Source organism: Anas platyrhynchos, chromosome 8 (assembly GCF_047663525.1).
Source record: "Anas platyrhynchos isolate ZD024472 breed Pekin duck chromosome 8, IASCAAS_PekinDuck_T2T, whole genome shotgun sequence".
In the NCBI taxonomy this organism is placed as follows: Eukaryota; Metazoa; Chordata; class Aves; order Anseriformes; family Anatidae; genus Anas; species Anas platyrhynchos.
In genome coordinates this window covers 10,591,260-10,616,905 of record NC_092594.1, presented here as the reverse complement: position 1 = coordinate 10,616,905, position 25,646 = coordinate 10,591,260, and the positions used below count along the sequence as shown (strand labels likewise).

The window sequence follows — 25,646 nt, the reverse complement described above, 5'->3', positions numbered from 1 at the left end:
TGCCAGAGCCCTAAGGAAAGAGCAGACAGCTGCAGACAGCTTGTGCTGCTGAATGTAAGGGAGAACACCTACCTGCTCAGGGCAGGCTCATCTGACAGGGTGTAGTGCTGGACATGTACTCCAGCCTTCTTGAAAACCCTGCTGAAGTGTAACATACATACTACATAACTTTGACTAAGGGTGCAAGAGACATAAACAATTATTTAAAAATTCATTAAAATATTCAACTTTATTAACAGTATATTTACATTTTTTTTCCTGCTCTTGGTCAACCATGGTGAATGTTCAAAGGTAAAAAAAGCATTAAGCAATAACCACAAGATGAAAACATTTTAAACCTATACAATACTTTATACATAAATTTATACAAAGGAACACTTAAATAATACAACTGGACACAAAAATATACACTTTTAGAGAAATTCACATCAGTAATTGTATAAAGCTCTCTTCTGTACTAAGGGGTCCTGAAAATTTAGGACTAAAACATTAGCTCTGTAATGTAAAAGGGTTATTGTGACAGTCCTCAAAGGCCACTATATAGCACACTGACATATTCAAGGCTATCAGCTTATATTTCAGTCTGTGTATTCAAGTTTTGAGGTCCTTTTATGATTATGCAAACATCAGAAATATAGTGGTATAATAAATGGTACTTATGAAAGCAGAGTTTTAGAGCCAATATTAAAATCTGCAGGCTCAAAACACCCACTTAATATTTAAACAAGTATTTGATACTACTGTTTGTTCAAAAATAGAAAGAGTAAATGCACTTACATAAAAAATAACTTTTACCGTTCAGCAAGCGTGCTCATGTGATTTTTATATTAGTACAAACTTAAAAAACAAACAAACAAATCCACCATATGACTTTTTAAGATAAATGATACCAATTCACCTTTCCCCTACTTGAGTACATTTACATTAAGGCTTTGAATCATCTGACCCACGATTTTACAACATTAAAATGAATGGGTCCACATGGATGCTAGTATGTCTCATTGAGACTTAGCATGAATAGAATTAAAGCTCACCACCTTAAGGAAACAGAAAGACACATGCTCATACCTTAACTATATTCCTTTTTGTCTCCAAACTAGAACATAAAGTTTAATAGTAACAGTATTCCATGGCAAGAGACGAGTACTTAATATTTTTTTAAAGTATATTATTAATTTAATGGCAACATCTTTGGAGAAACTTCCAGTTTTTGTTGTTTTTGTTTTTAAATTCCTATGAACGTCATGCAAAAAGATATTTCTTAAGATTACCTTAAGAAGTTGTTTTTGATGGAAGTGGAATGTGTATCCCAAACTGCAGATGAAAAAAAAAAAGCTAAAAAGTCTTCCTGGATTTTTTTGTCATACATTTGTATCTTGCAATAATGGTTCTTTAGCTTCACCGGGAGCTTGTGGGCTGTGGGGATGGCTGTGGCTGCCGCAGTGTTTCTTCCAGTTGCTGGATCGTACACTTAAGTTGGTGTGTTCAGGAATAAACAAGGCAACAAGTAGTGCCAACAGCACAGAGCACGCTCCAAATAAGAACGGGGGTCCAGGAATTATAGAATTCTGAGGAAAGAAATAGACAGTTAACATCACAAAATATAATTAAACCTTTACATGTGTTAACATACTAAGAAAGGCTAATTATACAAATTTTAAAAGTTGATTTTTTTTTCTTGCTATGCTAGCCAATATAGTACTTGTCTCCACGCAGAGTCTAAGAAATCTGTGATGATGAAGTTTCTGATTTAGGAGAGGAAGCGCATGTTATTTACTAATGTTTGCTAACTTCCTTTTCTAATGCAACTTTTATGAAGCAAACAGCTCTTCAGCAGTAGGCTAACTTCCTGTGCTTTTATGTACTTGAAGGCTGGACTTCATTATGTATAGCATGCTCCCTGAGAGATACCTGGGGAGATTCAAATCTAGCATCTTCTCCCTACTAACCTTGAACTTGGTTCTTTTCTCTCCTTCCCTTCAAGGTACCATTTGCTTTTTTAGTTCCAGACTGGTACATGCACACAGCACAACTGTATGAAAGCAGTGCAGAAAAGTTTTGTTTGCGGTCTGAACAATGAGTATTTCCATTATCATTCAATTTCACTGCTGTTTGTAGAGCGGACTTCCAAAAAACACATTAACGAAAAAAATACTGAATAAAATTCTGCAAACAAGGTATGGGAAAAGCTTTTGCTTGTAACTTAATCAGTTAGGCACAGCTAGATAGCACTGCAATGTAACAGCTGAAGAGAAGTGTCCCATATCCTGCTGCAACCAGTACAGTCACCTGCTGAATTTCCTCCACAATTTATCATCTATTAGGAACTAAAAAAAATACGGAGGCCTTGGCTAGAAGGCAAAAAGACACCACGACCCAAATGCGTGATAGCTGAGAGGTAAATACAATGTCAGAGACCTGCTCAGTAAGACAAGAAAACAGTGGGATTATGTAGTTATTAATTCATCTTTCCTTTGTCTTTGGAAAGGCTGGCAGTTGCCTAACTACTAAGAGATCCAGCTAACAGGAACAAAAACTGAACCATAGTACCTTGTCTCAAGCCAAAGCCTGTGAGAGTGATTTAAGAACCTATTTTTACATGCTTAATTTACAGTTAACCTGACAATGTAATTCAGCATTATAATCAGGAACCACCAGAGACATAGTCCCTTCCCAATTCCTTTTTTTTTTGGGAATCAGTCAGTAAAAGAAGAGTACCTGTTGTAAATGGTATTGTGTGACAACACTGCTTCCTGGTGGTGATTCAGGCATGGGGAGTTCGTTCAGTTCAACGTGAAATATATAGAATATAAAACCATAAAGTGCTGGTCCCAAACCATTACACAAACCTCGAATTCCTGTTATCATCCCTTGAACCACACCTGAGAAAACAAGATATTCTGTTATCTATCTACATATATATATAAAATGTATATATGTAAAAATGATTTTAATAGATGATGAACACATCAGTAAGACTTTCACGCTGATGCAAAAAAGAAAACTTCTCTCACTGCTGTTGGACTGTGAGTAGCAATAAATAAAGGGTGCAGACAACTTGTCTTTATGGTATATATATTTTTTCCTATCTCCCCATAGGCTCAGAGTAATGCTTCCTATGCCACGCATATTAAGAGATCAGTATATACAATATCCTTAGTCTCACGCAGCAGCACTGCATACAACCTGTACAAAGCCAACTAACATCAAAAGTAATGAAAACAAACAGCTATTGTACTACAAACAGATATTGTACTATGTTTGGGGTCTGAATGTTCTTGCCTCTGGGCCAGAAGGACTTGTCATGCATATATGGCAGCTTTAAAGTAGATTTTAACTTTTTGTGACCTGTGCTCAGGTATAGAGGCTACCACGAGTAAGGATAACTCACTCGACATGTTTAGCTTCACAGTGATCTTTGACTAGAATTCAAAGGGTTAGGACAACACCTACCTTGCTGGTCAGCATCAGCAGTTCGTGAAACCAGTGCACTTACAGCTGGGAAAGTAATACTGGACATGGCTGCGACAGCTCCAGCTGCCCACATCATCCTGCAGAAAATAAAGATTCAAAGGAACTGTTCAGCTGGGACAGCATTCTGCATATGGAGCATATGTATGTACACGTGCATGTTTGTAAGTATCACATTCAGATATTAAAATGGAATTTACATACCATGATTCTGATCCAAAGCCATACCACGCAAGTTGTAGTATTTGAAATCCTAGACCCAGTAGGATGGTGTTTTTATTTCCAATGGACCGCATAAGTAAACTCAAAACTATTGTCTGATAGAGCAAGGAACAAGGTACAAGGGAAAAAAAGTTAATCTAAATGTTAAATACATGCAAATACATTAATGCATTAAAAAAGCTAAGTTCAAAAGCATTATTTGCCTTGTAGTCAGGAGTCCTGCCTCTACCAAAAAAAAAAAATATATATATATATAATTTAGCAAGTAATATAAACAAACTATCACCCCTTATTTGATACATAAGAGGATTTAGTTTTCCCAACACAAAACACTTTGGATATTAATGAACCAAACCCTGTTTGGCAAGCTGTTTTATTCATCTAAGTTAGTTAAAGTAGAAGTGTTAATAAACTGTTAGATGCTTAGAAAAACAGCTAAATGAAGGTGACTCATGTTTCCGGAACCACAATACTATGGAAGTTCTCCACAGTGCTTAGCTCTCTCCAGAGTTACTCAGTGAATTACATAGAATTAACTCACCTGTGCAATAATGGAAAGAATCCCAAGTACTGCTATGAATGCTGCTACACTTTCAGATGAAAATCCCATTATCTGTATAAAAAATAAGAATGGTAATTTGATTATTGACCAAAAACACATATATCATATCACACGTATCAGTGTGGGAACAAACAATGCAGAAAACTGGAATTATTCAATTAAAAAAAATAAAATATATATATATATATTTTCCACTAAATAAAGTGGAAAACACAAAAAGCAATAGCATAAATGGAAAACAAGTAAACGATTCCCTCAAAGTAATAAAGCAGTTTAAAATAGTGAACTTCATAACCCAAGAATAATGCAAATAGTTACAGAATCAGAGAAGTTGCTTTAATGTGTTCATCTCTATCTCTAAAAACCAAAAGCAAACATAACAGCAAGAGTACTTAACTGCTGCAAACTGTTAAATTACAATAGTTACCTCTGTTTTTTATTCATCACTATTGTAAACTTTCCTATAAATTTACTTCAAATCCATATCAAAATGTTATGTTACCTGTCTGAGGTATAGGAAGAAGCTAGAATATTGGCCTGCCTCCGGGAGGTAGGAAAGAAAGACTGTTATGCAGATTAGCAGCACAACTGAGTCCTGGCCAACTTTCTTCAGGGACTATGGCAAGAAAAAAATAATAGAAAACATTCAATTGTCATATTCACAAAAGCATACATAATAAGAAAATGAATCAATTAATGAAATCATTATTCAAATCAATTAATGAAATCATTATGCGGCACCACCAAAACATTTTCGGTGTGTTTAGCAAGATTTTTGGCAAAGGTATTGGCAGCAATGCAAGATTAAACTTGATAAAAGATGGCTTTTTTTTTTTTTTAAAAAAAAAAAAAAAAAAAAAAAAAAGCTTGAGATGTAGTAAATTCAATCACTTTTCTCAAGCTTAACACAAGCATCACGCCATATTTAGCTAGCTTACTGCAAACGGGTCAGCCTGTTCCCACGAAATGGGTGCTCCCCAGGATGCTGGCCTCATCTTCTCTGGCAGTGATTCTGGTACAGCAACCAGAATAAAACAAATGTCTAACAAGGCGATCGCTGTGGCTAGGACCACAACCAAGCTGTCTCCGTAGACTCGACCAAGGTAAGCACCAATAGCAGGGCTGGTAACTAAACTTGCTGCAAAAGTTGCTGAAACCTGAAACAAATAACAGCCAGTAAGATCTTCAAGGACACAATTCAAAAGTGTTATTACAATGATAATAACTACTGAAATATAATACAAGCATAGTAAAACCTTTTAAGTTAGAAGCAGAATATTCAAGAGATGCTCCAGGACTGGGTAGCAAGAACAAGCAATCAGAAAAACCCTACTCCAAACTGAACCTGACTTACCAGGGAAGAAACAAAAATAGAGATTTTGAAAACCTTTACGTACTGAAGTATTAAGCGCTGAAGTATTAACCACAGAGACAGAGAGAGTTAAAAAAAAAATACATACCAAACCATAGGCCATACTTCTTTCATGTTCTTGCGTTATGTCTGCTACATATGCAAAAACCACTGAAAATGTCACTGCAAAAACTCCAGAGACAGATATAACAGCGAAGTACCACCTAAAAAAAATCACATACAAAAATTAGAACACATAAAACGAAAGAAAAAGTCTGTACTTAAAATCCAAGTACAGTTCAACAGTTACTGCTTTGTCCAAGTTTTCCTGACAAGCATTAAGATAAAGCCAATATGAGTGCACCTGGATACAGTTGTATGATTTCTTCTATGCACTGACCACAAAGCTAAACAGCATAATTTTGTAACGTACAAAAAGCTGCTGCGATTTAACACTTCTAGGAAGCTACGTGTTGATACATCTGTGACTGAAAGCAAGTCGGGAACTTCAAACTGCTCACTGAGAGCTCTCAACATAAGCCTCATCTTGATGCTAGACAGTGCTGACGTCATTTGAAACCAGCTACGCTGGGAAATGAGCTGCTTCCAGGAAAGGGACGAGGAATCCATGTGACCAGAGAGAAAACTGGAAAGGCATCTGGAGCTGCCTGCACAGCCGCCTCCTCCTGTGTCAGTGCAGCCTGCGTTATTTCAGCTGCACCCTGAGATACAGCACACAGCTGGTCCCACACTGAGCTCCGACTGGGGCAGTACCAGGGTAACGTATGTGCCAGTTTGATCTTACTCGACTTGCACAGCCCGTGAAAGCTGATGGATTTTAAAGCTTGAGAAACAGAAGTATAAAACTGAAGCAACATTTTAGGTTACACATAGTTACTTCATGCATAAGGTAAGTTTTCATTTCTTTGCACCTGGTTAGTTTTAGAGTAACATGTACACAAAAAAGCCTTGTTACCATTTCTTGGGTGGCATCCTAAAACACTTGACAAACATGCTGAAAGTACTCAACGGGGGCTAAAGGACAGCTACTCCACTTTGACTCCGGTCCCCCAACTTTTCAGTGAAATAACACAAAAGCCTCAATATTGCATGAAGCAAATAACATTTTATCAGCGATACCACAAACACACGGATTAGACAACAACCTAGAGGAGAAGCGTGCATCTAGTGTGAAGGACTGCACTAACCATGGGCTGATCTTCATTAGTGGTATTGGTGCACAGGTGAAAAATACTGTTAGCAGCAGGAAGGACTTCCGTCCCCACACGTCAGACAGGGCACCTATGAGCGGGGCACTGAGGAACGATAGCAAGCCCTAAGTGAAATAGAGAGAACGCTTCAGTTAGAACCACGCGGTTAGAACTGCGACAGCCAGCCGTGCCATGAGCTGACAGTGACTGGGCTCTGTTTTTACAAAACTTCATCACTACAGTGCAATGCATCAAAGGCAATATGGTCAAGCATTCCTAATTTTCTACACCATAGTTACATAAAATTCAAATTTTAAATCCCCAGAGATATATAAAGCTCAAGAATGATGATCCAGCAATATCAGCAGTTTTATGAACTGTGTTTTGTTTTACATTTGGAATTCACATGAATGTAAGTAACTGCCAATACCCCACTAGAGCAGCAAATCTTAACACCACACATCGTTTTGGATCAGTTCACTACCTTTTTATTTTGTGAACTCAAACAACAGTTACAGACCAAACACTATCCTACAGAAAATAAAATGATTGGTATTCCCTTTGTTGGCAATACTTTGATCTTGTATTTTTTATACCATGAAAACTATCCTGAAAGTTTCTCTCATCTGGCAGTCATTTCTAAATCCCGCCAACCGTTTGCACAAAACTGTATTTTCAATTACTCGAACATTTGTTATCCTACCTTTACTCCTTGAATTAAACCATTCATTAGAAATGTATGTTTTGGGAAGGTTTCATGCAAAACCTGGAAAGGAGATAAGAACACTGTTATTCACCCAATATTGACCATAGATAGTACTCATAACGCATCCATCTTCTACAGTGTGGTACATCCACACCAGCTTCTATTTCCATGGATTATAGGCAGATCTTAAAAGGTCTTGAAACTTTAAGACATCCAAAGTTATGCAAGATTAATACTCCCAAAACACTAAGAAAAATCAAAGTCTACACTTCTACTTAGTAACCATTATTTTCAGGTTCATTATCCAACAAGTTAGTTTCAAGGTTATTTCCTGAAATTACACAAGAAGAATGCTCCAAATACACAAAATCCATCACCTCAGCAAAATTCATAGAAAGGGGGAAAATAACTAAGCAGTCTGCTTCGCCGTTCTTGCTTTGCAAAGAACATGAATAAAGTCAATGACCAAAGCGCTCTTTGGGATAATCTCTACAGACATTTGCTGTACTTTACTAATATAATACTAAATAATACATATAATACATTGAGTCTGCCTTTCAACAATGGGTAAGGTCTACCTGTATTATTTTAGTTGTAAGATACCAAAATGACTTTTTTTTCAAACAGCACCTGCCACAAAGTTGTTGCTCTAGCTGTAAGTACCAACATTTCAAAAAATACAGTAAAATGCTTTACTGGAGGTAGGGAGACAACCCTGATGCAAGCACGAAGCGCAAATCTTAACTGGGGAGGGGCAGAGACACCTTCAGAACTCCTAAGTACATTTATTTATCAACTATGCCATCTAAGTATTTTCTTCCTCAATTTTGGATATTACCATAAACACACCACAAATAACCTATAATTTAATTCATGTGGAAGTTACTTTGAGGTTTTAGCTTTACTTGATAGAGGTACCTGTTTCAGTACTTTGCGAAGGATTCGCTTCATCCAATTTCAATATCAGAAGTCTAAGAACACAAAGAACCTATAAAAGCTATTTCATCCCAGATTCTCCACACTACTGTTGTCTGTAGGAGGCTGGAAGGAGAGCGACATCGTCGTTCTGAAGCGCCTCTCCCAGCTCAGTGACTGGAGCCTAGACGTGAGGGTTACAGCAGGCACCGCTCTCCAGTCTGACAGCGTTGCCTGAGACGGTTTCCATTCGGTGCCTGGGTTCAAGTTGGTAACCCAGAGACTGCTCGTTGCTAGCATCAGCTTACAGACCTGCACCAAGATGGCATTTTAGGTGGAGTTTGCTTGGAGATCTTTAAGCCTTTGTTCTATCTCATTAGTAAGCATGTGTCGCTCTCAGAGACTAAATCCAAATGGAGAGCAACCAACTGGACTAGAAAAGAATTTGGTACAAACCCATTGCTATGAATGTCGCGCTGATCATAGGGAGGCTCTAACTGCTGTAACTAGGCCTGCCGTAAAGCTTGGTTCTAAAAGCACAGTGAGGTGAGCAAAGAGCTTCTTGCACACACACACACAGACAAGTAAGCTCCAGTGTTAGCAGACTGCCACATAAATATGTCATGCTGTTACACTGCTTTAGTTAATTTTGAAATTCTGGCCCCATATAAAAATAAAGTAAATCAAAAAAGTTTGTACTTGCACAAGAGAGCAGCTCAATGGTACCCACTTTTCATTTAATTCAGGTATCTGATGCTTTCGCAGAAATTACCCCATCTTCCATGCAACAAGAAGTTTAAGCACGTCACTTACCACCAGAGTGGGTGCTGTTAAGAGTCCCCAAGCAAAGAACTCCAAAAATATCACTATCACAGCGTGGTAGACACTAGGCGAACCTATTCCTTGAGGCTAAAACAAAAGGAAAACTGGGTCATTAAAGCATCCGACAAGCTGTCATAATCACGTATCTGAATGCTATAAACAGAAGGGTTAAGAAATGAGACGGAACTCAGAACATCTGAACGCAGGTGCCCAAGCTGGCTGCTACCAGGTGGAGTTCCCTTCTCAACCTTTTGCTGCAAATGTGCTGAAGCGACAATGCCCTGCGGAGTGCAAAGTACACCCTCATCTCAAATTCAGAAATGAACCGCTCATACGGCCAGGCTGGGAAACAAGGATGCTACTGAAAGCAGAAACAGACTACCAAGGACTAGATTTTTTTTTCCTAATATATATATATATATATATATATATATACATAATATGCATTACATATAATGCATATTATATATGCATTATATATACATGTATATTCTTAATTTTAATTTCCTAATATATATGCATATATATATATTATATAATATGTAATATATATGCATATATATTACATATATATATTACATATATATATGTAATATATATACATGTATATTCTTATATATATATTACATATATATATATAAGATTATAAAAATAAATATAAATAAAAGTTATAAAGTAAGAGACTTCAAATTCGTTGGTAGTTTGGTACAATCAGAAGCAGCTTTTGAGCACGTAAGAGCATGAGTGGGATAACCTCATCTCATATATTCTCCTGAAACGCTGCCTGCCCAACAACACGCCAGATGTGCAAATTACAGAACCAGTGCACAAAGTATTTTAAATGCATGCAATACGAACCACCCCTCGGACCTCTCACACACGGGCTGTACGCCCAGAGGTGCTGCCTTAGCACCTGTCCCCGCTTGGTGTAAGGCTGCTATGGAGAGGCACCGGCTGGGTCAGGCCTGGCGCTTACAGCGAGCACAGCCCCAGCCGGGATCCCTGCAGCGCGTAGAGATGCTGCTGGGAGGGAGGCAGGGGGGCAGGTGGCTTGGCCAGGCTCTTCTCAGGCGCATTCAGTGGCAAGTGCAGAGGCACAAAGCGAGGCACAGGAAGTTCTACTGAAACTTTCAGCACAGCAGAACACAGCCCAGGCCGCCCCGTAAGGCTGCAGATCCCTGCCCCCTGAACTCGCCTGGACACTGAACAAACCGCTCTAGTCGATGCTGTCTGGAGAAGGGCTGGGTGGCAAACCCAGAGATGTTCAGAGGTGCCTTCTGACCCCAAATGCTATACAATGCTAAATTCCAGTTAGGTGACACTAGACTCTTCCCTTGATTACAAGATGGATGCAAGTCATAGCCAGCTTTTTTTTTCCCTCCAGATTCCGATTTCTTCCAACAAAGAAAAAAAAAGCCTTTTGAACAACCGTAGGAAATAAATACAGAAAACCACAGGGACCATTCACCCTACAGCTAGAAGATCACCATTTTCAAAAGTAGTTTTATCAATACATGAAAGGTAAGCCACAAAAGTACCTGAATACTATGCTATTTTTCTTTCCCAAGCTCTCTTCAGTAACTGTTCATATAGATCTCTGCTATTTTTTTAAGCCTTATTCTCTTAAAGAAGTAAATTAACAGCCTTCACAGGTACAGAAAGTGGCTATAATTATCTTCACTTCCCACAATTCCTTCCTCTTTCCACCCACAACCCCTATTTTGGGTTTGCATTAAAAATTTATGTCGCTCTGCGCAAGCCAGAAGTAACAGTCTTAGCTGCTTGCCTCAGTCTGCTACAGAAAATCAGGTTTGTTCTCGTATTCCCCCAATTCCTTCCCAGCCCCTGCCTCGTGACCCCCTAGGAGTCGCAGCCGGCGGGGCAGCAGCGGTGCCATCACAAACCACCCTCTCCCTCCGAGTGCCGGGGCTCAGAGCTGTCTCTGAGCTCGGCAGCTCCAGCTCGGTGCTGCCCTAGGCCAGGACCCTGCAGGCTCCTGGGGATCGCACACGGAAACCAAAGCAGCTGACTGAAACCAGGAGCTGTTCCGTACAACCAAAGCGTTTGCCATTTTAGAATAATACACGAGGTGACTGCTGCCCTCTGCCATGTCATCAGCAAGCAGCACTGAGCCGATGTTTCCATTACTATGGCAGAAACAAGCCTGCAGTGGCATCTAGACCACGGGGGGTTAAACTTCCTTCCATTTTTATTGCTCACTTCTCACAGGTACTGTTATTTGTTCTCATCTACTAACGCAGAAGTAATTTAGTCACATCTCGATCAGTGTGCAACTCAATGCATTGGATGAGCGCTTCAGAAACGTGTGGCCTTATGTAAGGTGAATTCCAGCAGGTCACTCAGGAAGGCAGAATTAGTGCTGATACCACCTAACTGCTGTTAGCGCCTCTCTCCCGGTCACTCAGCACGCAGCTGGCAGCACGCACACGGACAGCAAGGCACTGCCTCCTGCAATACGGCTACACAGCTGCAGGGAGTAACACACAAAACTGGGAGACAGCTCGATGGGATGGCGCTGGCATAGTCACCCTTTTCAAGTTCTGCTGGTGAAATACTGGAAGTACTTGTAAGAAAGTGTGGCACGGGGTGACACGGACACACCACGTGCCACGGCCAAGCCAACTCAAGGAGTCTGAGGTGCCTCTGAATGAGGTGAGTTCATAAAGCCTGTGCCAGAACACCAAAGTGGTAAGCACTAAAACCGGCCTACACCCAAAACTTGCAAAGCTGGGGCAGGAGGGAGGGAGAGCAGTGGGTGGAGGAGCACCGTGCCCCGGCCCGACCTGCACCGCTCGCTGCACGGACCCACCGGAACCTGCGGCGGAAGGAGAGGCTTTGCAGAGCCTGTGGGTGTTTTTTCCCCTTTTTCTTGCTTTCTTTTTTCCTTCTTCTTTTTTCTTCAACATCAGGATCAAGGGAAGGGACGGTAAGTTAACTTGATGGAAGTCCCCCATCAGTAAATATTTTTGCCTCTGACGGCGCCTCATTAAGCAGCTGCATACTCTTGCAGGCGAAAGAGTCACAAAGTTTTCTTTGATGTGAAATAGTTTCAAAATAAGCCAATCAGACTGGAAACTGTACACTTAGATGCTTGATTAATTACTGGTTTGCTAATTGCAGATGTTCAAGTCATGGGCCCTTTTCATTTACCTGTCTCCCATAATGTCAAACAGCACGTTGGGCAGGCAAAGACACCAGCCAGGCTGAGCACAGGAGACTAATTAAACAGAACGCCGCAGCAGAACAACCACCCAAGCATAAATACATTTCTGCTGTCATTATACCCTGCTATAGCAGATTTTATAGTTCTAAAAATTAACTTTTCATAAAGTTCTCTGAGCAGTTATTTGAAAGTAGAGAGCGTCACCATCTTGTATCTTCGTTACCCAGCGACAGGTCTTTGTACCTCCATGTAGCATGTGCAGCCTGTTTTGTCTCCCTGTATTAAAAGCAACCAACAACTGCTCGCAGCTCCCCCCGTGAGCTTGCGCCCTGCCCCTGTGATGGTGGGAGAACTGAACCGAAAGCACCACCGAGAGCTGCTGCCATAAAACCCTTCCTGGCCCCTTGGCGGATGGAAGCTGACACACTGAACCTGTGCGCGGTGTCCTAGCCAGGGACCAGCAGTCCCTCTGCAGAGCAGCAATCCTGAAGCACGGCGTTCAGGTGACATCGGCCGCCCCGCTGCCGCCCCTCACGCTAACCCCCGCGCCTTCACCGCCTGTGCGAGGCGCTCCCGCGCGGTGCTGCCTCACGCAGCGCCCCAGCCCTGCGGCCGCTCCCCCGCCTGCCCCGTGCCGGTTCTCACCAACGGCTGCGGGCCCGGCCCTGCCCGGCCCTCCCCTCCCCTCCCCTCCGCACCGGGCACCCCCCGCCCGGCCTCAGCCGCCCCCGTCCCGTCGCTGCCCGCCCATTGTGCGGCCTCACCGTGCCGCCGTCCTTAATGATGATCTTCTTGGCCAGCATGACGCTGCGGTTCGCGGCGCGTTTCTTCTTCTTGCCGCCCTGGCTCATCTTACCATCCTCCGGCGCGGCGCGGCGCCCAGCCGAGCGAGCAGCGCGGCCTGGCCCGGCCTCCCCGCCCCGCGCCTCCCCCCCCGCCGCCGCCGCCGCCGCTCGGGCTCGGGCTCAGGCACGCGCCGCCATCTTGGCCAGCCGCCCCGGCCGCCGCCGCGCCTCACGCGATCGCCCCATTGGCCTCCCGCCGGTCACGTGGCCGCGCCGCCCGCCCCGCGGTGCCCGCCCGCCTCAGCGCCGGCCCCGGCCCCGGCCCCGGCCCCGGGCCGCCTCAGCGCCCCGGCCCCGCTGCCCCCAGCCCTGCGCCCTCACATTTCCTGCGTATCCCTGTCACCCCAGCTCCTACGGGAAAAAATCCCACGTTCCGTGGTTTCTCACTGCTTTATTTGGAAAGGAAAGGGGACCGAAACTTTGGCACGGTTTCAAGCCCACCCCGTGGAGTGGTGTCACTCTGTGGTGGGAGTCACACAGGTGTACGTTAATGTAGGGAGCTCGGGTTAAAAGGGCACCACAACTGTACTCAGTTACTCAGGTTAAAAGGGTACATTAACAACTGTACATCAGCGATGACATCCTGTGACCAGGCTGGTTAAAGAGATGCTTTTCCACCTGTGCATTTATATTAGACCGACCTTTGTTATCAATGGCATTATCCAAAAATACATGCATCTTAAGAGAAATAACAAGCTTGCTTATGTAGATGGAACAGGTGGCTCAAGTAAGAATTCATAAATTTAGAATAAAGTCTAAATAAACATGACTTGCTTTTGCTGTCATTAATTTCAGCCAGCTACATATCTCCAAACTGCAAACTCCACTTACCTACGTAAGTCCTGACACAATCCGCTCTACCATTACTTAAATGAGACAAATTCCTGACAAACATTTAGTTTCCTGAAGAAGAGAAACAAAAGTTTTGTCTGTTACATCCAAACACCTGTACTGCTCAACCTGCCGTACAAAGCTAATGCCTAACGCTAACCATTAGCTGAAGATTTTACACCTTTTTTGAATTGGAATGAAAATGGACAAAGCACTTACATTCCCAAGGGAAAACCTTGATTTTGAAGCACCAATAATGGTTTTAGTAGCTTCAGTAAGACTCCTTGCTTTTAGGCAAAACCCAAATTACAGCATTCCCCGGTGCCCTGTCCTAACTATGCTCTTTTGGTCAGTTGATGAGTCATTCTTTTCTGTAACGTAATGGCCTAAAAAATGCAGTATAAATCATACTGATTCCACTAAATTCAGAATGTAATTGATAAAAGTACAATTACAAAAAGAACTGACAGAATAGGAGTCCTGAGAATTATTGGTGCATAGCTGGTGAAATGACTTGATTTTAATGTATATAGATGTCTGGAAGGCACAGGGAAATATGTTATTCACCTTCCATAGCAATGCCTTTGTGAACTGTTCAGGTCTTTGCTCTATTGTAAATTACACCTACAAAAACCCCTCAGCTTCTGAACTGTAGCAATCAATAGACTGTGCTGTATTCTAGACAGTGTATCATATAGTACTTTCCACTGCTATCAAAACTATTTAAAACAAAACAAAAACCACCAACAAAACACCACCCAAGCTACTGAATCACAGCCTGTCTCCTGATAACTTGTGGCACAACCCTTTACAATGGATTACAGTACTTTACACTGCATATCATACAATACCCTACTTCCCAAAAAGCTCTTGAAGAACTTTAAAAAGATGGACCACTACTTTCCTTATATGAAATTAGATGCCTAGAGTCTTTGCAAAGCAACTTGTAAAAATTGCATAAGATGCTAAAGAAGATGCAAGCCTAGAGTGCAATAGTGTTTCTCAGATACAAATCAGGAATATTTCCCTTGGAGTAAAAACAGTGAAGTAATGTTCTCATTACTACCCACGAAGCCAGTTTATGGCACAAACAGCATCCTCCCAAGGATCTGCTTACTATTGGTAGCATAACATTAGGCAAAAAGTTCCAGAGTGAGTTTTCATTCAGAAGTGCTTTTACAGAGATTGCCTCACACTGTGCAGCCTGATTAAACATATCAGTGACTCACTCTCACTTACAGACAGGTAAAGACTAAACCTTGCAAGATCAAGAATATGAATAGAAAATCTTGCAGCTCCCTGGCCTCACACTAACGCTGTGAGGAACTGTATTAGATGTTCCCTACAACCTCCTGTTCATGAACTCTAGTTCTGAAGAAGGAGACCAGGATTTTCAGACTAGATGAGAGTGCAGAGACAGACAGCCACTAGAATACTGCTGGAATGCATTCACAAATCAGGATACATTGGTCAAAAAAGTCTGTCTCAGTAAAAATTAAAATTGTGCCAAAAGGAGGGAAAAAAAAATCAGTATTTTATCCCATTACAGATTTTCAAAAGACTTCATGTATTCTGTGGTTCAGCAGTGTAATAGCAATAAAATGACTTGTTTCCAAACTGCTGGGAAACACCATATATTAGAATCGTATTCAGTGTAAGTACACATGTATCAACATCAACACACAAAAAATCCTAACACTACCCTAAAAATTTTGCCACAATGTTTGAATATACAATTTATATTTGTGCTTACATATTTAAAACTTCATTTAAAATATACTGAAAAAATACAAACGTTAAAAAAATCTATAAAAGTGTTACTCAACAGCAAATATATGTTTAACATATAAGCAATTTTTACTTGGTTATCAATTGCTAATGAAATCAATATGGCTAAGTAGTCAGAACAACGATGTAAGGTTTGAGGCAAGAATTAAAAATGTAATGGCAAAATTCTGCTCTTGGATGCAAATGTGTAGAAGACATTCAAGAATGAGCACCGAACTGCACCACAGGACAGATTTTTTTGCTTCTGCAAAGACCTATAAAATCACCTAGCAGGAAATAATTAGACAAAATCATTAATTCAACTAAATAGGAAATTTGGATTCACAGTAACTGGAGCAGAAATTGTTATCTAATTAATCCCACTTATTTTGTTGCATTTTCCCCTGCATTTTATCCACTAAAAATATCCTCATTCTAGAAGTGTATAATGAGCTCACCTGGAAAGAGTAGAAAGAAAGAGTTCTCAAATAACTTCCTGTGGAGGGAAAAAAAATTGGCATTAAAAATGAACACAACAACGATAACAAATGAAGGGCACATTTCTTGGACTTTCTTATAAGAATACCATAGGTAATGATACACTACCACGTATATGGTATAACAGCACACTACAGATAAACATTACCTTTCTAATACACGCACGCAAAACATTCACTTTTAAAAAATCTTACAAAAACATGGATTTAAGAGAAGAAAAATAATAATCTTCCTCACTTACAATATCCAGCAAGAAACACTGTCAACAGGAGGAAAATGAGCAACAGCTTCAAATTTGGCAAATGATTGCTTTTGTACAACAGAACGTGCATGGCTGATATGGAAACAGAAACAGATGAAAGTTACGGGCAACAAAAAACATAAGAAATGCAAAGGTTCATTTATCACTTTTAAAACAGTTTGACAAAATCCATTACAGTCTCTTGAATTACAGCCATAAAATTAAGTTAGGAACACAAAATGGTTAAGTACTCTCAAAAATCTGTTAAAGGACCTTATGAATAAGTGAAATGTAAGCATATGCTCCCAAAATAAAGTAACTTATTTGAGAGAAAAAAAAAAGTAAAACTATTTTCTTAAAAAGTTATAGTAAAAACAGGTATTATCTCGTACAAGCAGGAACTAGTACACTAATCTATCCTCTATTATTAAAGCAAACAAAAATGGAAGTTTTGCTACAGTTTGTCTAAAACAAAGAACTTTAATAGAGCTATAAAATTATCAGAATTCTTTGAGAAAAAAGATAATTGGGCACTTGCGGTTAACATGAAAATACAATGTTCAAAGAAATGTTCACTTTACTTTATTAGATTTAGGATTTTTCACCGCTGAATTGCTGATTTATTTTGCTTTGGAGACAGTTCTAATAGCTTACTGGTATTTGACCATTTATAATGTATCCCAGAGATTCTCAAATAAAACTACTGAACATCCAAGTATTCAATAAATACTAGTACTCTCATTATGTAAGCCTTCAAAAAATCATATAATTCAAGTTATTGCAAATAAATATCTAGCTGTAACTTCATAAATATTTAAATAAAATTCTGCTGAGTATAGATTAGCCTCCTAAATATACAACTAAACTGACAAATCCATTGTCTTAAAGTCAGAACTGTAATTCAGAAAGACAAGTTTATTTTTGGAAAGTTAGACTCCTACAGACCGCTTTTAGGGCACACTCAAAGCACACTGTTCCTTGTGTCCCAATGCTCTGCACTAGCTATGCTTCTTTGGTTAGTTAATCAGCGATTGAATTAGATTTATTTTTTCCCCCTCAGATCCATAAGTATCCCAATGGGAAAACGCGCATATGCTTTCAGATTGCAGAAGTTACAGAAATCTGTAAATCCTCCTCAAATCCCTTCCCTTCAGAAGAAGGGCACACCGCCTTCCTGCTCTCTAGAGTAATGCTTTTCAGCCTGGAGGTCCCTCAGAAGCTGTAAGTGGCTAAGGAAAGGCAGCTAAAAATGCAAATTCATATTTCCTTTACAGCAACAGGTGCATAAAGAGATCTGTCCCTCTACTAGAAAATTTAATGGGACTGAAAATTGAAAGCATGACAGTCACTGACCCAAAGACAGGAGTCACCATTCCTGAACACAACAGGTATATTGTTTTCCAGAGCTATTAGGTCCTATTCAAAAGCAAAGTGCACATATTCCCATTCTTTCCTATAAGCTGAAGCTTAAAGACAAAAATATTAAAACTGGGTTGTGTTTAACAGAACTCCAGCAATGCACTGATCACTGGGCCTGTTTGGTCCCGTCCTGTGCAACTGGTTCTAAAGTGTTCTCAGTCTGCTCCAATTTTCTGGAGAAATTCCTCAACAAAGTAACCAATTCCATCACCTGAACATTTCCACTACTGTGATTCATGCTTCATGAATTTAAAACCACTGTTGTGTAGGCCAAATTCCAATTCAGATATTCCTACCAACACTCATCAAATCATTTCACAGTCACGTGTACTTCTCTTTCTACACTAAGTAACGCTGTGAGCTACTACTCAACACATCTTACCCTCGTGTTGTATTTCAGTGGTAAAGTGATGTAAGTTTTGATTTTGCCTGATTGAGTGTTAGAGGTGAAAGGTTTAATATTAAAAGTAGGACGCCAATTTAGGGTAATATTAGATAATTTTGACTACCAAATAACGTAGCTCCTGCAATTATGGCATGCTAGGGATTGATGCGCAGTTTGGAAAGCTTAGCATGCCCTTGGCATAACACCGACATTACTTCCTTGCTCTGACGTTACAGACAAAACATTGATGATGCATGCCATTGACAACAAGAGAAAGCAGTATTTTTACTTGGCTGACATCAGGTGGAATTCTTCCTTTTCCATTTACAATACTTAAAAATCTCAGAGTGCTCTTACAGAATCCTCTCTTGGCAATCCACCATTTACAGTGTTGGGGAAAAGAGGCTGAGGTACTTTGGTAAACATTTTGAAACACCTCTCAATTCACAACATAATCAATAGCACATGAAAGACGTGAATAAGTGCAGAGAGGAAAAAAAAAAAACCAAACAACAAAAAACCCATAACACCTTTAACACTTGCCATTCAACTAAGGGACTATAGATATGCTTTTGCATAAGGCATCCATTCACATGTGTAACACACAGGAAGCCACCCTACATTAATATCCGCTGTGAACAGGTCTCCTGAAAACGTGATTTTTAAGCTTTTTTTTTTTTTAAACAAACAAACAAACAAACAAACTAGTTCTGGCATTGTGTTTCTGTCTCAATTGGCTATATGCAAATACTTCAACAAGCAAAGTGTTCATAACAGTCTAACTGTATATGTTTCTTTATGTCTTTTTTTGGTTTAAAAAAAAAAAAAAGAACAGCATGCTTTTATATTTGCCTATTGCACAATTCGTAAATTTTTCATTCTGTTCCCTATTGAAGTAATTCCACTACTAGACTGAACAGCTCCACAGAACCGTTTGGTCTGTTAGCTCAAGGACTTCTAGAACAAAATAATAACAATTAAAAAAACTCTAATTAAACTATTACATACAAATGTACTGAAACAGCCTTGGAGAGTTCACGAGTAAACAACACTTGTTTAAAAAACAAACAAAAAACACCTCTGTAATAAAATACAGTACAGTATACAGATGATATACCATAATGGCTCCAGATGGAGCTGTTACAGATTACAATAATGAATATAAAATGTTTATTATGGGTTTCAAAATTGCAGGTAAAAAAAAAATCTGCAGGGGATATGTAAATCAAAAACAAAACAAAACAAAACCCACCCACCTACTTTAAAGGTTCTACCCACAAGCTGATTCATAATCAATAAAAAATAATGAACATTACATCTGAGCAAGCACTCCATTGTAAGCCAACTCATAGTGCCAGATTACTGCACTGTGTGTTCACAGACTTATTGCATCTGTTGGAACACTGCAAGCTATCCTGATGATGGCTGGAGTACCAACACAGATTTTCAGTTTTCTTTCTCAATTTCTCCCTTTGTGTACTTAGGTGAGAGTGTTAACATTCTTACAACAGCTTTATAGAAGCAACAGAACACATATTTCTGTTATTAAATCAGCCTTCTAAAAATATAAAAATATCTGATATTGTGAAAATGTCTTTCAATCATACTTCAATTTTCATAGTTTTAATAAGGAATACCTAATTAGAACCATTGCTTTAGAACTATGATGTGCATTCAGTTGATTTCATGTAAATAGACAAACAGTTAAAAACATTTACTAAGATTAAATATAGTCAAATTGCAAAAACAAATAATCTGACAATGCTGTCATGTGCTATTTCAAAGAGTGCATAGGACATATTTCTGCAGCAGTCAATACAGTAAATTCTTTTGATGCGATCCCAGGTCAAAGCTGTAAACATTCCTAATTGCAGTTTCTTGGAAACTTTTTGTTCCTTTCAAGTTTTTATTAGCACATTGCACTGGGCTTTCCCCTGCCATTTTTTTCACCAGTTACAGACAGTATCATGATCCATCTTTAATCCTTCTGGTTCTTCAAAACTACTCAATAAGCATTTCTTCACTAGATTCAGGGTAGTAATCCTCTCCTTGCAGTGCACAATGACACCTTCCACGTGCCATTGCTAGCAAGGCCCCCAGTGCATGATCTTGAGAAGCAGGCTGAGGAGGAAGTCTGCTATGCCTTAATAGGATTTCCTGCAGGTTTTGGATCATAACCATACAGGAAAGTAGCTGCTATTACAAGGATGGCTCCGAAGAAAAAGACACTAAATAGAACAGGAACAGAAGAAAAAAAAAAAGTTAGTTGGTTTTAGTCAGCACAATTTTATTTATGTAATACAATCAAGGGACATTTTTCCTTTGGGAACAAGCAAAGCATCAATTTTATTCATTCAATTTATAATGAACAACATTATTTCCATATATTTCTTAGAGAAGAATGCAGGAAGAATTTGAAATAAATAAACCTAATGTATCATTACACTGACATATTTTGAAATAGCTTCATGGAAGAACTGTCAAAGGTAATCAGACTGAACTTTGAGGGTTTTTTTTCATTTTGACTAAGGCTCTATTCAAAATTCAAGAAGAAGCTAAAGAATTGCATCTTCTGTAGCTACCCAGGCATTTTTAGCATCTGACATACATCATGCTGTTGGAGTTATGTTAACTTTGAAGTCCAAAGCTTGTGTCAAAACTAATTACTGCTGCCCATGAACCAGCTGCAAATCAGCATAAACTAAGTTTTGGCAGATGCATAAATATTTATGTAAAGATAAGATAATAAAGACATCTTTTGTACTGTGATGTATGGGCCTTTCAAGTTGTTTTGATAGCTACAAGTACACATTTTAGAAAAGAACCTTGTAATAACGACATGCTAATGTTGACGATCTGATTTTCCATGCTGAACACTAAAAAAAATTGTGTCACATGACAGGCAAACTGTATTCACTGAAGGATTATCGTATTTCAGGACATGATCCATTGCAGCAGATTTAAGCACTTAAGCACAAAACATCTACTATCCCAATCAGAAATGTTTGCTGAAGTGAGAAAAAGAATTAGGGAATTTCAGTTCAAATAAATTCTGTTGGCATAAGAACACACTGAAGAGTAAGTTCTATTAAACTAGATGGATTCAAGTTGTACATGCTGCTAGTTGGCTCTACGTCATTTAATTATTTACCAGTTTCCATTTTCACCATGTTTGCAGAGGCTAGTAAGTTACTTATTAATTTCTATTTAAACACACAGAATGTTTTAAACCTCTAAACATTTAACAGTAGGCTACTTATAAATTAAGTCTGATGCGTTCCATTTTTAAGTCCTAATCATTTGTTCTGCTTTCACAGAATCACAAAATCATCTAGGTTGGAAGAGACCTTCAAGATCACTGAGTCCAACCTCTGACCTAACACTAACAAGTCCTCCACTAAACCATATCCCTAAGCTCTACATCTAAACGTCTTTTGAAGACTTCCAGGGATGGGGACTCCACCACTTCCCTGGGCAGCCCATTCCAATGCCTCACAACACTTTCGGTAAAGAAGTTTTTCCTAAGATCCAACCTAAAACTCCCCTGGTGTAACTTAAGTCCATTCCCCCTCGTCCTGTCACCAGGCACATAGGAGAACAGACCAAGCCCCACCTCGCTACAGCCTCCTTTGAGGTACCTGTAGAGAGCGATAAGGTCGCCCCTGAGCCTCCTTTTCTCCAGGCTGAACAAGCCCAGCTCCCTCAGCCGTTCCTCGTAGGACTTGTTCTCCAGGCCCCTCACCAGCTTCGTCGCCCTTCTCTGGACCCGCTCAAGCACCTCCATGTCCTTCTTGTAGCGAGGGGCCCAAAACTGATCACAGTACTTGAGGTGCGGCCTCACCAGAGCCGAGTACAGGGGGACGATCACCTCCCTAGCCCTGCTGGCCACACTGCTTCTTATGCAAGCCAGGATGCTGTTGGCCTTCTTGGCCACCTGAGCACACTGCTGGCATCCTCCAGCAGTCCTTCTCTGTTTGTGAAGAGAAGGTCTAGCGGGGCACCACCCCTGGTAGGCTCACTAACCAGCTGCGTCAGGAAGCTATCTTCCACGCTCTCCAGAAACCTCCTAGACTGCTTTCTCTGGGCTGTGTTGTGCTTCCAGGATATGTCAGGGAAGCTGAAGTCCCCCACGAGAACAAGCGCTGAAGATTTCGCAACTTCTGTCAGCTGCCTGTAGAACTCCTCATCCTTCTCCTCATCCTGCTTCGGCGGTCTGTAACAGACCCCGACCAGGACGCTAGCCTTGTTGACCCTGCCGATCCTAACCCAAAGGGACTCGACCTTGTCATTCCCAGCCTCGAGTTCTATAACATCAAAAGACTCTCTAATACAGAGAGCCACACCAGCACCCCTTCTGTGCTGCCTGTCCCTTCTGAAGAGCTTATAGCCAGGCATTGCAGCACTCCAGTCATGAGAGTGGTCATCCCACCACGTCTCCGTGATGGCAACCAAGTCGTAGCCTGCCTGCTGCACGACGGCTTCCAGCTCCTCCTGTTTGTTACCCATGCTGCGGGCATTGGTGTAGATGCACTTCAGCTGGGCCATTGCCTTATCCCCCGGCCTTGCTATTGTTCCCCCTGGCACAGCTCCAACAATCCTTGCTTCAGCCCCATCCCCCTTCTTACCTACTTTAAAGCCCTCTCAATGAGCCCCGCCAGCTCCTGGCCCAGGATCCGTTTTCCCCTAAAAGACAGGGACCCGTCTGCGGCCATCAGGCCGGGTGCCGAGTAAAGTGCCCCATGGTCGAAAAACCCAAGATTTCTGTGTTGGCACCAGCCCCTGAGCCACATGTTTAACAGGTGGGCTTTCTGTGTCCTCTCTGTACCCCTCCCTGCCACCATAGGGATGGACGAAAACACCACCTGCAGTCAGAGCAAGAAAGTCCTTTTCAATTGGGAATAAACAGGAAAAAAAATAATAATTCCACTAACTTGGAAATGAAACTATAGAATCATAGAATAAATAAGGTTGGAAAAGACCTTCAAGATCATCTGGTCCAACCATCACCCTACCACCAATGTCACCCAATAAACCATGTCCCTAAGCACCACATCCAACCTTGCCTTGAACACCCCCAGGGCGGTGACACCACCTCCTCCCTGGGCAACCTGTCCCAGTGCCTGACTGCTCTTCTGAGAAGTAAAGTCTCCCAATTGCTTTACCTGTTGAAGAGCAGTGCTCTTTGTTCTATTCTTTAATTCTTGAAGAGTAGGGGCATGACGTTTCCATTTTTCCACTCCCCAGTGACAGCACCCCACTACCAGGACTTTTCTGCTGTGATGGAGGGAGGCTTGGCAACTCCATCAGCCAGTTCCCTCAGGACCCTGGGATTCTTCTCATCCACTCCCGTAGACCTGTACCTCTTTGGATTCATCAGCTGGTCTCAAACCTGCTCTTCGCTTAAACTGGGTGGGACTCTGCTCCCCCAGCCTCCATCTATGGGGTCAGGGAAATGAAAGATGTGGGAAGCCCTTCTACCAGTGCAGGCAGAGGCAAAGAAGTTGCTGAGTACCTCAGCCTTCTCCACGTCTGTCATTACCAATTACTCAGATATAGAAACTCACTCCTAAGATAAGCAATTAGCCAGCTATAATCACTCACACACTACTGTTTTCACCCCTCGGTTTATTTTCACAAATGTTAAAGGCGCATGGTGGCCCTTGGGGACTCCACCTGTCACCCCAGCGCAGCAGCCCGAAGGGAACTGGGGCCTCTCTTGGGCTCTTCCTTGAGGCTCTGCGCAGAAGGGCTGCCACCTCTCGCACAAGGGCTGCCGGACGGAAAGAAGCACTCACACAACCCCTGACAATTGGCAAAGGTCTTTATTGCCACGTGGCTCCAGGCTAATGCCTGGAGTGGAGCCTGGGCGATGACGAATAGGGAGCTTGCCGAGCCCTTCTGCACAGCTGACGGTGTTCCTTGAGGACACTTTTCAGAGAGCTGCCGGGGGACTCCCATGTTTGTTGTGGCCGAGGTGGGTCCACTTCCATCGGTTGCTCTTCATCTTGTGCACCCACCTCCATGGGCTCCGCGGGTTGGAGGACGAGCCAGTCCCTGGCAGGGACTGCCCACACAGGCTGCCGTCCATTGGGCATATTTTCCGGCCACGGTGCCGCACCAGGACGCCTCCCAGTTCCGTGCCTTGGGTCCGTTCCGTTCTCCGCTTGATTTTCATTGACGGAATTCCTGATGGCATCTCTCCCTTGGCCACGGCTGGGTCTCGCATCATATTCCGTCCGCTGGGCACGGCTCCGCTTCCCGTGGCCCTCCAACCCACGCTCTCTCTCTTTGCTGTCCTCACTGGACCTCCGGCTAGGCCCAGGTCTGCTGTTGGTGTCCATCCGAGGGGCCGGTCTGCTCCCCACATCGCTTCGGCTCCAATGATGTTTATCGTAATAGCCTCTGGGCCGGGCACCAGACACCTCCTGGGCACTGATGGTTCTTGTGATGGAGGTGCTGGCCCTCGACCCATGGCGCATTCTTGCAGAGCCAGACATCCTCCTCAGTGGTCCCAGGAACAATTTCTTGTCCTCGCACTGAGAAGGGCTGCTGCTCGCCTCGCTCTCGCTTTGCTCCTGTCTCTGGCCTTCCTTCAGCCAATGGCTTTCGGAAGACCAAATCGCTGAGCAAGTGGCGGGCCAGTGGCAGGGGGGCCCCTTTTATAGGGCCCGGGGCAAGGGCGGGCCCGCTGGTGGCCACTGTGACCTCGGCAAAGCTCTGTGATGGAGTGGCCCGTGCGAGGCCGAAGGTGGCTGCCTTGGGAGAGGCCCGGAAGATGCCCTCATGTGGAGCAAGGACGAGGGTTGGGGGGGCTGAGGCCCCCCTTTTCTGGGGCTGGCTCCCCCCCAGGCCGTTTCGCTTGCCAGACAGAAAGGCTGCCCCATGAAACCCTGCCTCGACCCGTTTTTTCTCCAGATCTCCAAGGGTCAGAGTCACTTGTTAATAAAAAGACAACCCCACCAACGAAACCAAAACAGACCAATTCACAAGGCTAAAGCAGTCAAAACTGAAGTACCGATCACGGAATCACAGAATTTCTAGGTTGGAAGAGACCTCAAGATCATCGAGTCCAACCTCTGACCTAACACTAACAAGTCCTCCACTAAACCATATCCCTAAGCTCTACATCTAAACGTCTTTTAAAGATCTCCAGGGATGGTGACTCCACCACTTCCCTGAGCAGCCCGTTCCAATGCCTCACAACACTTTCGGTAAA

General features: G+C 41.9%; 2 protein-coding genes across 5 annotated transcripts in view; both read right to left on the bottom strand.

Moving 5' to 3' along the window:
• Nucleotides 1-210: 210 nt before the first annotated feature.
• MFSD14A (major facilitator superfamily domain containing 14A) lies at nucleotides 211-13,385 on the bottom strand. Its single transcript, XM_027463054.3, has 12 exons — nucleotides 13,209-13,385; nucleotides 9,252-9,347; nucleotides 7,521-7,583; nucleotides 6,815-6,942; nucleotides 5,716-5,830; nucleotides 5,194-5,412; nucleotides 4,758-4,871; nucleotides 4,235-4,306; nucleotides 3,676-3,788; nucleotides 3,454-3,551; nucleotides 2,719-2,882; nucleotides 211-1,568 (listed from the first exon to the last, which is right to left on the bottom strand). The coding sequence occupies exons 1-12, from the start codon at nucleotides 13,293-13,295 to the stop codon at nucleotides 1,362-1,364; spliced, it is 1,476 nt and encodes a 491-aa protein (XP_027318855.1). The 5' UTR covers nucleotides 13,296-13,385; the 3' UTR covers nucleotides 211-1,361.
• A 3,051-nt stretch (nucleotides 13,386-16,436) lies between these two features.
• SLC35A3 (solute carrier family 35 member A3) overlaps nucleotides 16,437-25,646 on the bottom strand; it is a 28,182-nt gene continuing 18,972 nt past the window's right edge. For all 4 annotated transcript variants that reach the window (XM_027463052.3, XM_072042089.1, XM_005018739.6 and 1 more), the window contains one exon: nucleotides 16,437-20,658. In XM_027463052.3, coding sequence (XP_027318853.1) covers nucleotides 20,568-20,658 — 91 coding nt within the window. In that variant the 3' untranslated portion in view covers nucleotides 16,437-20,567. The remainder of the gene's footprint in view (nucleotides 20,659-25,646) is intronic.

Bases quoted from the DNA above. Each gene is read 5' to 3' on its own strand.
- MFSD14A (XM_027463054.3), bottom strand. From the start codon at position 13,295: ATGAGCCAGGGCGGCAAGAAGAAGAAACGCGCCGCGAACCGCAGCGTC. The intron at 6,943-7,520 runs GTAGGATAACAA...TATTTCACTTAG, and splicing joins GTTTAATTCAAGGAGTAAAG to GGCTTGCTATCGTTCCTCAG. The intron at 1,569-2,718 runs GTACTCTTCTTT...TTCTTTCCTCAG, and splicing joins CACAATACCATTTACAACAG to AATTCTATAATTCCTGGACC.